Raw genomic sequence first — 16,330 nt, 5'->3', positions numbered from 1 at the left:
GTTACTTGTAATGTGTTAATTTACTTGTTACATCAAAAAAGTAATATGATTACGAAATGCACGTTAAATGCAATGTGTTACCCAAACACTGCTAATTTCAGATGAAATTGAAAACACCTAATCACTACTTTCTTTCCAGTCTGAAAACATAAATAGATCAATGTAGATTTCACACTGAGGTCTTCTCAGAGAGGAGGGCTTCTGTAGACATTTGTCCATTTTGAACATAATCAGCTAATATGGGTAAATCGACATACTCTGGTAGACCGGAGGGAGCATGAGCATTTTATAGAGTTAGGTTTCCACACAGTTGTGCCTCCACCAGTACTTTGATGGAATAAAATCCTCATGTTCTAATATCAAAGACATGCAACGTTTAACTTGGATGAAGTTCTTCTGCATCAGTTGGTCAAACAGGAACAAACTCAACTGCAAACAGTTGCTTTTTATATTTATATATATATATTTTTTTTTGGTTTGTTAAATACACATAGTATTACTGTTTTACTGTATTATGCTTAATACAGTATATTTTCAGTTAAAACCAAAATTGCATATAGTCCACTCAAGTGGACATCTGAAAATCTCTGAAAAATGGGTAAAAAAAAGAATATTAAGATATTGTTTTTATGTTTTGTTTTGTTTTTTGCCCTAAGAGCAATAAAAACACATAGGGAAAAAAATCTTGACCGAGGTTGTCATAGTTTATGCATGAAAGGGTTAAAGGGATAGTTCAACCAAAAAATGAGAAATCTGTCATTATGTTTCTGACCTGTATGACTTTCTTCTGATAAACAAAAATGTTTGAAGGAATTTTTCAGCTGTTTTGAATGAAATTCAATGGGGTCCAAAACAACACTGACTTTTATTGTAGCCTATAGAATTTTTTTTTTTTTTTAAATATCTCCTTTTGTGTAAGAAAGTCAAACAGGTTTGGAATGACATGAGGGTGAGTAAATTTTTGCCAGATTTAATATATATACTTTTTTTTTTTTTATACCTTTGAGAAAAAGTGGGCTTAGCTGGCTAAAACTTGCACTCACCTTGAAAATCAGCAAATTCTAAATTACTCAACCGTATACCATTATTTTCGAAATATGAATTATCTGGCATATAAAATGGCATCAGATCACATTCTCATCTTCCTTCCTCAAAGTCTTCAGATGATGTTATACTTATATATAGTTAATTGTACTTGTATACATTGACACTTAGTTTGCAATTTTGCGCTCATCATATAAAGCCCTTTATGTTATAGCCACATTAAAATGAACCCCAGCACAAAAGGAAATCATAATCAAATAAAGATTCTCACAGATATGAATGCCAGTTATACTGTGTGGCATATCTCTAAAACAGACAATTTTCATCTATTTAATGATTACTCACTAATGATGCAATTAATTCTATGCACTAGTGACTTGGCTTTCGAGGAAACAATTTCCAGTAATGTCTGATTGTCATTTTTGTGGCAAATGTATTCTCACAACTCACAGCATACATCCCATACTGCATTAACCTTAAAAACTCATCATCAACTGTCATGTTTTAAAAAGTGATTCAAATAGAGGAGACCTTTTGAGCATAGCATCAGATATCATTGTGTCGCAGTTTTCTCTCTTTGCTATCTATACGAAAGCTGGGCCTGTCATCCACACGTGGATCCTCCGTGCAGCATACATACTGTTTCCAGATCTTAATGAAGGCATTCCGGAATTTTGTAATGCGGAATGCGTAAACAATGGGATTGACAGCAGAGTTACCATGACTGAGCAAGATAGCCACATAGAGAAGGCAGGTGGAATTGTCACAACTAGGACAGAAGAGAGTGATGCAATTTAGGATATGCAATGGCAACCAGCTAACAGCGAACAAGAAGAGCACCAGTGCAAGAGATTTTGCCAGCTTGAGTTCTTTCCCGTAATATCGAGTGGGGTCAGTCTGGTTGGCAGTGACCTTCTTGTTTAGCTGCTTGTGGATTATGTAGAAGATCTCAGTGTAGATGAGCAACATGAGGACGAGAGGTGGCAGCACCCAGCCGAAAAAGTTGAAATAGACCATGTACTCCATACTGATGACATTCTCAAACTCACAGGTTACGAGAAGGTCAGCTCCTACAGTGCCGTTGGTCTGTTGTAGCTTCTTCAGATTGTTCCATCCCAACATGGGTGTCAGGCCGACTACGATGGCCACCATCCAGCACACCACCACAGCAGTGCCTGCACGCTTTGGTGTCACCACACTTTTATAGCTGTGAAAAAAAAAAAGTTTTAAAACAAACAAACAGCCTTGGATCCGGAAGTATTTTTCCCATAGAGATTTTTAGATAAGTCCTGAGAGTTGTAAGCCATGAACCAAACTAACCAGCTACAAGGTTGTTGAATGACAACATTGCAAACCTTAAAGTCGTCATGAAATCAAATTTTACCATTCGTATATTTATATGTAATATTGTAGTGTTTATTATAAATGATTTATCTGTGCACTTCTTTCTTTTTTTTAAATTCATGTACCCTTATAATCTTTGATCAAATACATTACCCATCCCTCCGCCCTCGAAACGACTTCTCTTCTCTTCCGGTCAAAATCTATTACTAGAGGGCGTGGCTATCAGCCGCCTCATCTTGGTTTGCGGGAGGCTCATATAAATATAAACTGGCATTCAAATCTGCCCCCATTTTGTTTGCAACGCTCAACCTCCAACGATAAAATCAATTCCCGTAGGACGAAATCAAGCCCCGCACTACATTTTTTTCTAATTTCAGAAGCCGGTTCATTCGGATATACGTCACAATAAGGAAAAAAGGACAATCTCAACTTCTGTTTCATGATGACTTTAATTTGAAGCAAAAAATTATTTGAAAATCTGACAAAAAGACAAAGGCCACGGGTTTTTGGCCTGCCAAAAACTTGGTCGAAATACATTGTATACATAGTGTAGGGCCAACTAGGGCTTGATGAGTGGTCATGAACAAAGGCAGAGTTTATCAGAGTCAGAAGAGGGTCAACACCACTGCTAAAGTACTACTAAAGGCTACTTATGATAACCATTGTGATAAATACATATATGTTCATGGAAAATACCAGAGACTGCTTGAAGAACTTAGACAAATCATATATGATTATAATTGTGTATTTTATTTGGTTTCATGTTTCATCTGTCTCTTCCCTATGCCCTTTTTAATAACTGACAAATGCATAAATGACATATACACCAGTTAACTCATACAACCCCTGTTTTCTGTCCGTGAGCTCCCTCTTTTGTTGCTCTGGCTGAAAGGATAACAGTTTCACGAGTTTACACTTACAAATAATTAGAGTAAAAGAATATGCTTTTTAGTGTGCTGTCTGGGGGAGGGCAACGAGCTCGAAATGTGGCCTGAACCCAGAGCCAAGAGCGAGGAGTCGGGGTGACGGACGGATTTAGAAAAGACTGTCAAGGAATGAAGGTGAGTTGGCTATATATAGGCCTCCAATCGTACTGATTGGGTAGATCATTTGAACATGCTCCTCCCGACCTTTGTTAATAAAACATCATATAGGGAGACGGGAGAGACCTCCTCAGGTCTCTAACCTCCTCAGATTGCATAATTTGATAGAAAATAAAAATTAATAGCTCACCCTTTCTTAAGAAATGTGGCATAAACATGATATTTTATCAATTAAAAAGCCTTGATGGAGTTGTATTGTGCATTCCTGTGATCACAAATAAACGGAAGCAGGCGCAAATGAATAGTTCCTATGTGTTCTATTTTTATGCGGACCGGTAAATTCTAGTTTGTTTTAGCATCATTGATGTGCACTCCAGTCACAAATTTATAAATTACTGTCACTGTAATATTTTTGATTATAAAACAGTCAAATATCAATTCTCTAATATTAAAGGTAGGGTAGGCAATTTCAGAGAGGCTAGCTTTAAAAGCATAAGATAAAGGTCCTCCCTTCAGAGCGCTCTCCAAAGCCACACCTCCTCCAAAAGACATGAACGTGTATAGCAAAGACTGCAAAGTGTCAAATTACTTGCCCCCTTCCTATTTTTTTTTTTGTTGCATATTTGTAAATTACTTGCCCCCTTCCTATTTTTTTTTTTTTGCATATTTGTCACACTTAAATGATTCAGATCATTAAACCAATTTTAACGTTACAAAGATAATCCAAGTAAAAACAAAATGCAGTTTTTAAATTATGATTTCTTTTATTAAGGGAAAAAAGCTGTCCAAACCTGCATGGCTCTATGTGAAAAATTGAATAGATGAGAAACAATGTAATTGACATGTATCAGTCTGGAAAGGGTTACAAAGCCATTTCTAAGGCTTTGGGACTCCAGCGAACCAAAATGATTCAAGAGCGCAATGACGACTCATCCAGGAGGTCATAAAACAACCCAGAACAACATCTTAGCCTCTTAACGTTCGCGTTAAGCGCGTAAGCGTTTTTTTTATTTATTTAGTTCAAATTTACTATCAGATTTAATGTTATAACTTGATAAACTATACAGTACATCATTAAAAATATATAAGACTCAAGATTCAGTATTTGACCACTATTGTATTCTGAGAAACTTATAGTGACAGTTATGTCTTAATTTGTGTCAGGAGTTATGAAATGAAAAAATGAGTCGATACCTTTAATATGAATTATGAGCGTCAGCTGGTCCATTCATAAAAAACACTCCGTGCTGTCGTCATGACAGCGATTCACAAAACAATGTCCCTCATGGCTTTGGCTCAAAAATGTGCAGACTTGGAGAAATATTGATATATTTCTCATAGATTCACATCATATTTCTATAGACATGAATAATATTTATTGAATTTATACCCAAATGCGTCGATGAAATCATTATGATCGCTTCTTACTGAGATGTGCTGTGTTTTCAATTCATACCAACAGCCTGAGGGCGCTATATGCACAATAATAGTCCATATATGGATCATGAAGAAGACCCATAGTCATGTGACATTCGAGCACGTCACCGATACAGAAAGTAGCAGACAGAGATCGCTGTAACATGCAGATAAAGATGTTTTGAAGACAATAAACATGATTGCGATGATATTTGAGCTACCTGTGTTCTTCAAGCCATCCCAGGTATTTCATAATAATAGATTATATTTATGATGTTATGCTTATCGATATACTGTAGATTTCATCATCGTGCAGAACAATGAAAGCTTCAGCTTAAGTTCTGTCAGGAAGACTCAATCAGCGCGTCATGTATTCCTCATTCCTATCCAATCAGGCGTTAACAGTCACAGTATAAAAGATTGGTACTTACACTTGTCTGAGTTCGCAGATGCTGACGCTGCCATTCACTTGCACGCGATCAGTTGCGTACCGCCATGTCTCAGGTAACTCAAATCGTATGTGACTATTCCGAATCTGACGACGAATTCGTTCAGCCACCGTCTACTTCTGCACGGCGCAGTACACGCATTCAACGCCGTGACTCTCTATGGACACTCTTGTCTTCGGACATCATAACTAACTCCCTCGAAGCAGCTGGTATTCCCTTTAACCACGACTTGTCCAGGGAGGATCTGGTTCTCTTGGCCCAGAATACTCTGGGCAATCCTCCTAATCCAACGGATCAATCTTCTTCTACTAGTACCCCGTCAACTCAGCCAAAACAAGCAGGCCGGAAGAGAACAGCAAAATCTTCCTCAACCCCTCCAGCAAAAAGATCCTCGCAGCAAGCCCGGGCTTCTTCTCCCGTTGACACCGCTGAATGTGCAGACCCAAACGATCTCCTCATCCAAGCAGTACAAAGCCTCTCACAAACCGTCAAAGGATTAGAATCAAAGATGGCGAAGTTTGAAAATACTTTCGTTAATCCTCTCATCAGCCCGAGGCCCGTCATAAACGTCTCAGCCATTCCTCAGGCCGGTCCTTCTTCTGCCGGATCCAGCGATCCACTGAGCGTGCCTTCATCTCATCAGCAAACCCTTCCTGCAACGAACCAAAATCCATTTCTGGATATTCCTGCTCCTCTCGCAACTCCAGTTTTTAATCTCGCTACGGCATCACCAGCTCAACCATTCGGTAGGCGATTTGTTTCACCAGCCGCCGCCACTGTGTCTTCCAATGTCAGAACCAATATCATTCAAGGTAAGGACATTAATCTGGCTTCTCTACTACTTCCTTCGCCTGCAGCAGACAGGAAAATGGTTGACTGCGGTGACGTGGCAGTCTTTCTCAAGACATCCGATCCCAGATTGCAACGCAATCTTTCTTTTTCTGAATTAGTTATCGCTTTTAGCATCTTTCGAGACATTTTGTGCCAAACATTTCCCGATAGAAGGGAAGAGCTCGACCTTTATTTAGCTATGATGGCTGATTTTAACCAAAGGTACGGGGGCACCCTCTTCTATGAATACCACAAGTCATTCTCCGCTAAATCTGCATCTTTTATCACGCTGTACAATTCAAAACTAGACTGGTCTGTCACTGACTCCGAACTGCTCATTCGCCACTTCGGCGGTCAAAAAACTCTGGCTTGCTCTATTTGTAGCTCTCACGGTCATTCTGCTCCATTTTGCCCTAAAGCTTTCACCAGCGACACGACGGACGCTGTCCGTGGTGCTGAAAAAGTAAGGCCCTTTCAGGAAGGCCGCAATCGATCAGCCGTTGATTCCAACGGAGTCCCTATTTGTGTGAACTTTAATGAATCTGTATGCTCATATTCTAATTGTTGATTTACTCATATTTGTAGCTTCTGCAAGGATCCGCACCCGAAATCCGTCTGCCCACGCCGGTACAGACCAACTCCCCGCGGGAAAGCCCCAATTCGGAAAAAATTCTGATTAACGCACATCCTTCTACTCCTATTAACGTCGCAGTTCTATCACGCTACCTCTCTTCTCACCCCTATTCGACTTTCGTTGATTACTTAATCTCCGGTCTGTCCCAAGGGTTTCGGGTGGGCATCCTTTCTCAACTCACTTCTATTTTCCTAGCAAAAAATTTGCAATCTTCAACAAATGAACCAGACGTGGTCTCCGCCCTGCTAGAGAGAGAAGTTAATAAAGGATATGTTATTGGCCCTTTTGCTTCTCCCCCCTTTTCTCCTTTCCGGATCAATTCTATCGGTGTAGCCACACGCAAATACTCCGGTAAAAAACGCCTCATTTTCGACATGTCTTCACCGCATTCCTCTTACACAGCAAGCGTAAACGAATGTATTCCTCTTCCACCTTTTTCTCTTCACTACGCGTCAGTTGACAATGCCATTCATCTAATTAAGCTAGCCGGTCAGGGTGCTTGGTTAGCAAAAGCTGACATTACAGACGCTTTCAAGACTATGCCAATCCATCCTGCAGACTGGCCACTTTTCGGCGTCAGATGGAATTCAAACTTTTATTTCGCAGTAAGACTCACTTTCGGGTGTAGAAGCAGCCCTCACATTTTTAATAATCTCTCAGAGGCTCTGTGTTGGATCCTGTTGAACGTGTGTAAGCTACCTTTCGTTTCACATCTGCTCGATGACTTTCTGCTTATCGATTTTCCATCTAACCATTCCTCTATTCTAGACATCCTTAAACACGTCTTCAGCGATGTCGGCGTTCCCCTCTCGGCTGAAAAAACCATGGGCCCTTCTACTTCGCTAGAATTTCTAGGCATTACACTTGACACGATCAACATGCAAGCTTCTCTCCCCCTTGAAAAGCTTCTAAGAATTAGGTCTTTCTTGGAATCTTTCTCTTTTCTACGAGTCGTATCGAAGCGCGACGTGCTGTCTCTGCTCGGGCATTTAAATTTCGCTATGAGCATTATTCCCCAAGGCAGGACTTTCATTTCTCGATTATTAACACTGGCTCACTCTGTCCCAAATTTAAGTGATTCGATTTCACTCGACGAAGGCTGTCTGTCTGATCTCAATTTTTGGACTCGCTTGCTGAATTACCGGAACGGGATTTCCTTTTTCTATAATGATGCTCTTGAATCATCCGCTGATTTACAATTATTCTCCGACGCCGCCCCTTCCATCGGGTTCGGCGTCTTTTTTCAAGGCCAATGGGTCGCCGAAAAATGGCCAAAAGATTTTCCTAAATCTGATTCTGGCTCAATCTCCTCCGCGCTCTATGAGATTTATCCTCTCGCCGTCGCCAGCGTCATCTGGGGTTCGGCATGGACGTGCAAACGCATCGTGTTGTTTTGCGATAACGAAGCGACCGTCGCTATCATTAATAAAGGTAGATCCTCTTGCCCGAAGATCATGCCTTTCCTGAGACGCCTAGTTTGGCAATCTGTCGTCTTTAATTTCATAATTAAAGCGGCCCACATTCCTGGTCACCATAACACTATTGCTGATGCGCTATCTCGTTTTTGTTTTCAGGCTTTCAGACAGCTCTGCCCTTCAGCCAATACCGATCCAACGCCATGCCCTCCCCTAGCAGCCATAATGCTAAATTAGGAGAGTTGCTCAGCTCTGCTAGACGCTTTATCTCACTGGGTGTCGCTCCCTCCACACTTAAAGCTTACACTTCAGCATGGTCCGCTTTCGTTATGTTTTGTTTTTCCATGCATATTCCGTTATTTCCCATCTTGATTTCGACCGTTTGCTCTTTTTTAGTTTTCAATTTCGAAAATCGCAACCTAAAAATTTCTTCTTTACGTAGATTGCTCGCCGGCATTCAATTCCATGCTAAATACTTTGATCCTAATTTTCCAAGTCTCTTCTCGGCATATTCCGTCCGATTATTACTCAAAGGCTTAGCTAAATCCTCTACTCAAACACCAGACAAACGCTTGCCAATTACACTGCCTATACTGCACAAGCTTATTACTTCTCTTCGGAACGGTCTCTTTTCTACCTACTCAAACATTCTGCTCGAGGCTGTTTTTCTATCAGCTTTCTATGGTTTCATGCGTGCAGGTGAATTCACCTCAGAAACCAAAAATTTCGATCCCGCCCGCGGTATTTCTTTTTCTGACCTTCGCTTTTCACCCGATTTCTTCACTCTCTTTCTTAAACACTCTAAGACCGATTCTCAAGGCTCGGGTGTCACAATAACTATTTCAAAGATTAATAACACTTTCTGTCCCTTTCTCTCCATGATTAAATTTCTTAAAATTCGTCCCTCTACTCCCAGTCACGCCTCTTTATTTATTCTTACTAACGGAGCACCTCTCTCCAAAACCTGGTTTAAGACGCATTTAGTATCTGCCCTCAAAAGCTGCTGTTTACCCCCCTCCCTTTATACCGGTCATTCGTTCCGGATCGGGGCAGCCACCACAGCAGCTGAACGAGGAGTGTCTACATCAGTCATCAAAATAATGGGAAGATGGTCTTCCTCGGCTTTCGAATCCTACATAAGAACTGACTCAAAGATTGTCATTGAAGCCCAGCAAGCTCTCCATTAACAATCCAGGTAAATCCTCTCGCAACTACTGGTGGTGGTGGTACTATGTTATCCACTCGAGCGCAGTTCAATTTGCACTATCTGACAACGCCCCTCTGTACTCATCTCTGTGTTTTGTGTTCGTCCCGCGGTGTCTCCGCTCGTCTTCTTTCTTCACGTGATCCTCCTCGGCCACTAGTTTAGCCGTGGTCCGTGCAGGCTATCATAGCTTTGTCCTTACGGTCCATCGCGGCCTGGTCTGTCTGGTCTAGCGGCCTCGTCTCGTGAACATTGTCTTTCATGTGGCATTAGCGGCCGGTGTGGCTCCTAAGCGGTCTCGTCTCTGTGGTCTCCCATGGCCGTGTGGCCTATCGTGGCCTTGCTCTCTAAGGTCCATCGTGGCCTAGTGACCTCTAGGGGTCCTGGTTTTATGTGGCTCTATGGCCGTGTCTATGATTAGCTCGTTACGCGTGGCATATTGAAGCCTGTCCTATATGTGGCCATCCGTGGTCTGTGGTCCATCGCGACCTTCTGTGTGGCTTAGCAGCTCTGTCTTATAGGTTTGTCTTCATGTGGCATTAGCGGCCGGTGTGGCTCCTAAGCGGTCTCGTCTCTGTGGTCTCCCATGGTCGTGTGGCCTACCGTGGCCTTGTCCTCCAAGGTCCATCGTGGCCTAGTGACCTCTAGAGGTCCTGGTTTTATGTAGCTTAATGGCTGTGTCTATGATTAGCTCGTTATGTGTGGCCTATTGAAGCCTGTCCTACATGTGGCCATCCGTGGTCTGTGGTCCATCGCGACCTTCTGTGTGGCTTAGCAGCTCCGTCTTTTAGGTTTGTCTTCATGTGGCATTAGCGGCCGGTGTGGCTCCTAAGCGGTCTCGTCTCTGTGGTCTCCCATGGCCGTGTGGCCTACCGTGGCCTTGTCCCCCAAGGTCCATCGCGGCCTAGTGACCTCTAGAGGTCTTGGTTTCGTGTAGCCTAATGGCTGTGTCTATGATTAACTCGTTATGCGTGGGCTATTGAAGCCCGTCGTACATGTGGCTACCAGGGCCTGCGGTCAAGCTGACCTCGTGTTTATGTGGTCTATCATGGCCTGTGGTCAAGCTGATCTCGTGTTTATGTGGTCTATCATGGCCTGTGGTCAAGCTGACCTTGTGTTTATGTGGTCTATCATGGCCTGTGGTCAAGCTGACCTTGTGTTTATGTGGTCTATCACGGCCTGTGGTCAAGCTGACCTTGTGTTTATGTGGTCTATCATGGCCTGTGGTCAAGCTGACCTCGTGTTTATGTGGTCTATCATGGCCTGTGGTCAAGCTGACCTCGTGTTTATGTGGTCTATCATGGCCTGCGGTCAAGCTGACCTTGCGTTTATGTGGTCTATCATGGCTTGTGGTCAAGCTGACCTTGTGTTTATGTGGTCTATCATGGCCTGTGGTCAAGCTGACCCCGTGTTTATGTTCTATATAAATATATAAATAAATAATTTCGTAAATAAATATTCATCATCTTATCTGTATTCTTCTTTCTCGTTTCAGGAACCGCAGGATCCACGACTGGTGGGTATATTTATTTACAGTTCTTTGGGGGTGGGCTCCGTCCTCGTGGAATTATTCTTCCACTTCTCTTTGGGGGTCGGCTGCGCCCCCGCCTTCATCTCAGGCGGGACATGCAGATTCGGCTAACCTCGCTTCGCTCGCTAAGGACGGGGCCTACGCCAAAGAACTTATAAATTTTTGCTTGCTGAGCTGTCAATAAATGTATTCAGCTTTCCAATTTATATCCCGAGTCTTTCTGGTAGAAATGAAAGCTTCAGCTTAAGTTCTGTCAGGAAGACTCAATCAGCGCGTCATGTATTCCTCATTCCTATCCAATCAGGCGTTAACAGTCACAGTATAAAAGATTGGTACTTACACTTGTCTGAGTTCGCAGATGCTGACGCTGCCATTCACCTCCATCCTCCCCAACCACCACCAAGATGGTACCTTCCCCTCCATCCCCCCCATCACCACCACCAGGATGGTCCCTTCCTTACCTCCAGGGGGTCGGCTGCGCCCCCGCCTTCATCTCAGGCGGGACATGCAGATTCGGCTAACCTCGCTTCGCTCGCTAAGGACGGGGCCTACGCCAAAGAACTTATAAATTTTTGCTTGCTGAGCTGTCAATAAATGTATTCAGCTTTCCAATTTATCTCCCGAGTCTTTCTGGTAGAACTATAAATAATACATTTTCTGTCTGATTTTTTTTAATCTGAAGCCAAATTAGATCACAGAAGATTACTTAAAACACTCGACTTGCGTTATAAAGTAAGTTTGGAGCACAAACATGGTTTTAATTTCATAAATGGTCGTGTATTTATGGTGTGCTAAGCTAACATGCTAGCTATCCCAGGTGCACCTGCCACCAGCAGTTATTGTTTTATGATTTTTTTCTAAATGGGAATGCTTACTGAAATGTTTCAGTGCATTTCATACCAGTTTCAAATATTTAGTGAGAACTTTGATAAAAGAAATTAGGGTTTGAAATCCTATGAATAGCCTGTGAATAGCCAGTCGTTAGTAGCTGTAATGCAGACAAAATAAATGCATATTTAGAGCCATAACCAGTCTGGAGAGGTGTAAATGTGTGCAGGGGGAGACTGACACTGAATGGGGCTCGTTTGCACCACAAAACAATAGAGACAATAGACTGAAAAGATGACTCAGAAGATGACTAAACATCAGTTTGCATTTTAGAGTCTAATCAAAATAAAGTAATTTGACATGATCTTGAAAAACATTTAACTAAATACAGAGTTTTAGACTTATCATTTTCAGATTTTAAATATAAAATGGTCACAAATATGGCTTTAGCTGCAATGCATTTCTAGATTGCTCCAAGGCCAACTTCAATTTTATTTTTATCAAGATGTTTCATAAAACTAAATTTCTAATAACTTTACAAAACTTTGAAGCTATTTAAAAAAATAATCATTATGACAATGATAAATCCTACATTTACAATAAACTACCAGGTGTCAGCTTTCAAATGAGATCATACTTGTGCTTTTAGTGCAAAAGGTTCATGAACTGTATCTGTTTCAGTTTGGGTATGTCATTTCTGGGGATTTTTCAAAAGTGGGCTTGCAGCTTAACAGGTTAAGAACTGCAGCCTTACTTGGCTCAGTCAAGGTTAGTGTTTATGATTCAACGATAAGAAAGAGACTGGGCAAAAATGGCATCCATGGAAGGCGAAAACCACTGCTGACAAAAAATAACACAAAGGCTTGTCTCAGATTTGCCAAAAACATCTTGATTAAACACAAGACTTTTGGGCAAATATTCTGTGGACTGATGAGACAAAACTTTAACTTTTTGGAAGTTGCGTGTCCTGTTACATTTGGTATAAACCTAACACAGCATTTCATAAAAAGAACATCATACCAACAGTCAAACATGGTGGAGGTACTGTGATAGCCTATGGCTGCTTTGCAGCTTCAGGACCTGGACGACTTGCCATAATTGATGGAACCATGTGCTTTTCTGTGCTGTACCAGAAAATCCTGTAGGACAATGTCCGGCCATCAGTTTATCACCTCAGGCTCAAGCGCTCTTGGGTTATGCAGCAGGACAATGATCCGAAACACACGAGCAAATCCACCTCTGTATGGCTAAAACAAAAACTAATTAAGGTTTTGGAGTGCCCTAGTCAAAGTTCAATTGAGATGCTGTGACATGACCTTAAACAGGCCGTTTACACTAGAAAACCCTCCAATGTGGCTGAATTAAAACAATTCTGCAAAGAAGAGTGGGCAAAAATTCCTCGACAGCGATGTGAAAGAGTCATTGCCAGCTATAGCAAACACTTGATTACAGTTGTTGCCGCCAAGGGTGGCACAACCAGTTATTAGGTTTAGTGGACAAGGTTCGGTTCCTGGAAATTTCCCAGGTTGGGCTGTTCGGCGACGCGGTTGAGAACCTAGAGCTTGCCGCAGAAGGGGCTTCAGGCGCTGCCAAGCCAGATGGCAAGCAACAGCGAAAAAGTTAAACCTGAGGCGGGCCACCCAGGGATGGAGGAATGCTCTTAAAGATGGTCACCGACCACTCCCTTCACTCGTAGGAGGACAGAATTAAGTTTTTGTGTTTGTGTGTGTGTTTGTTCTGCCGCTGGTTCCCAAAAAAGCTGAGCCAGCGGCACCCACATATTCAAAGAAAGAGCAATTTCTCCCTTCCAGGGCTCCAAGAGGGCTAGTCGGCGGTGTGTGACCCTGCAAAGCCTTGCACCCTCCAGCCCCCTCTTGTTCGCCAGCCGGCACCTGGTTGTGGTTCGAGGAGCCGGTCATCCACCTTCTCACGCATCCCTGGCCATCTCGTGGAGACGGGTAAGTGTTGTGCACCACACTCAGACCCTGCTTCGGGCCGCCTCTGGGCCTTCCGAGCCGGGTGCCTGTCCTCCACCTCGCTGCCCCACCTCGGGTACATCTGTGGTGCCCTGGCCCCTGGCCCGGTGCGTAGAAGCCAAAAATATGCTTCCCAACCAGTCCAGGTGGCCCCAAACTGTACCATCAGACTCGGCTAGCGATTCATTTCATTTGGCTTCCGCCCTGGCTCAGTGATATTCATCATACCTAGATGTTGAGCTAAGATGCTCCTAAGATTAGTGATATTCATCACACCTACGTGTTGAGCACTGCTCCTGTCCTGTGTGCACACGTCGCAGTCCTACTGGCGAAGGACGCAATCTAGCCTCTTCCTCCAGCCGATATGAAGACCGGTTTCTATAAACCCGTTCTTCATTGTACCCTAGATATGTGGTGGGTTATGGCCATCTTGGACCTGTGTCAATTGAAACGGGCCCTTTTTTGAAAGCCTCCGTCCAAGTTGCTAACACAGATGAATTTTCTAAATGCTCTGTCCTCGAGGTTGGCCTGCAGCGTTCGACCTGAAGGACAGTCCTTAAGACCTCTATCCTTCGCTCCACAGGCCATTCTGTGTTCTTGCATTCGAAGGTGCGAAGTATCAGTATAAAGTCCTACCCTTCGACTGCTCCATAGCCAGTTGGGTCTTCAGGTCCACTTGGAGAGAGTAATCTCGCCCATGTGCTGAGTATCTCTTTTTCAGTTTGGAGAAGGACTCGGTCCAACACATCTCTTCAAGAAGAGAGTGTGTTCGGCTGGTGCTACATAGAAGTGAGAAAGGGTCCCCACTGAAAGAACTTCATTGGCATCACTATGGTTTCCTCCATATGAAGACCCCTTCTGCACTAGCTTCATGATCGAGTCTCAAGGTGACCATGGCACTTTAACATTTTCATAATAATATCTAATATTTCATAAGAATATTGATATATAATTTCTTAATTGATTATATTATATGCTTAATTATATAATTCACTTGTTGTGTATCCCAAAATGCCTGATAAACATGCTTTAAATCTTGGAGTCCTCTAAAGAGGTTATGTTTGAAATCAATGCCCTGTTTTTTTAACAGAAAGTCATATTTTGATTAGTCAAGTAAAGTCACCTTCATTTATATAGCGCTTTTAACAATATAGATTATTTCAAAGGTTTACAGTGAAAAAAAAGAAATTAAAGTAACAGAGATTGTTTTGGCTTTACAGCTGTGAGAAAGCCCCAACCACCCCCCCTGAGTGATTGTATTAGACAGCGCTCAGCCGGGTGTGGACATGCAAAATCGGCAGCTGAGTTACAAATCAGGCCGGCTGGTCTGTTATTCAGCGATGTATATGTTTTTTCTCAGTGCGTAAATGATAACGGGTGAGTTCTCGTACATATTTCGCTTTGGTATTGATATTATTGATCTGAATGTTGAGATTTGCTTGTAAAATGAATACAATTTAAACTGCGTCACAAAGTGAAACCACACCGTTTTCATTTTAGACTTTGAGCTTGAAAATTATTGTTATATTACGTTATAAGATATTATATTCACATCCTAGTTACAGATAACACGGTTTGTACAATATTGTTTCAAAAAGCGGGCATTCCAGGGTTCTCAGGATGCTTAGAACACATCAATGTTATCTGGCAACGAATTCAATAAGCTAAAAAGGAGAGGAAGGACCTCTCTGATATTTGGTCTCACGAAACACAGAGCCCCTTCCTCCTACGTCTTTTCAGCGGTTACATTTTCCTCTGTCGAGCGATTACTCTCATGATCGCTCGACAGAGGAAAAGGAAATTATTATAAAATGCAGAAAGTAAGGAGTGTGAGATTTCTGCTTTTTGTTACAACTATAAACTTTGATAACGAAAAATCTGTATCAGTTTATTATAATACTCTAATCTTTTAAAATGTAATGCATACATTTGAATGTTTAATGATTTTTAAAAGATATAAAGATGATAACAGACAGATAGATAGATAGATAGATAGATAGATAGATAGATAGATAGATAGATAGATAGATAGATAGATAGATAGATAGATAGATAGATAGAATATGATTCAAATGTAAAATGCTTAAAATTACAGATTAAAATTACTGTCCAAAATCCATGAAAATCCTGAAATTTGGCAATGATAATTAATATATTACAGGTATTTCTGCTGCAACCCAGAAAGCCTTTGCTAGTCTTGGTCCATTAAAACCACTATTCATCAGCATGCATTGATTAATCCCATGGCATGTAGCAAAAAAAAAAAAAAAAGTGCGACCAAATCATATGCTGGTGCGACCAACTGAGAAAGTTGTAGAGGTAAGTAAGCTGGGCTGAGTTGAGTGGGGGATGGAGGGGGGTGACTCTGGGACGCCAGAGTCACTGTCGAGCCCTCTTGAGGTGTCGTTGGCTAGTCGACGAAACACTGAGGACGGAAGGTGCCCACTTGAAGACCCTAGAGATGTCCCCTACTCAGCTCAATCCAGACGGTTGTCATGGGGGGACCGCACTGTGGTTGCAGCCGTTGTGTGTGCTGATGCGTGTTAACACTAGACAGAAGGAGATTTATGTCACCATATGGAAAGAAGCGTAAATGGATGGAGAAGCATAGGTTA

At 42.1% G+C, this 16,330-nt stretch overlaps 1 protein-coding gene across 1 annotated transcript in view; it reads right to left on the bottom strand.

Annotated features, from left to right (window-relative positions):
- Positions 1-892: 892 nt before the first annotated feature.
- The window catches only part of LOC143711447 (adenosine receptor A1), a 39,462-nt gene continuing 24,024 nt past the window's right edge, over positions 893-16,330 (bottom strand). The window contains exon 2 of the mRNA XM_077202911.1: positions 893-2,251. Coding sequence (XP_077059026.1) covers positions 1,591-2,251 — 661 coding nt within the window. The 3' untranslated portion in view covers positions 893-1,590. The remainder of the gene's footprint in view (positions 2,252-16,330) is intronic.

The sequence above is a fragment of the Siphateles boraxobius genome, unplaced genomic scaffold, assembly GCF_051911475.1.
Source record: "Siphateles boraxobius isolate OS27281-9 unplaced genomic scaffold, OSU_SipBor_1 5, whole genome shotgun sequence".
In the NCBI taxonomy this organism is placed as follows: domain Eukaryota; kingdom Metazoa; phylum Chordata; class Actinopteri; order Cypriniformes; family Leuciscidae; genus Siphateles; species Siphateles boraxobius.
Note: the sequence above shows the minus strand (reverse complement) of the source record. Positions and strands in the feature narration are given on the sequence as shown.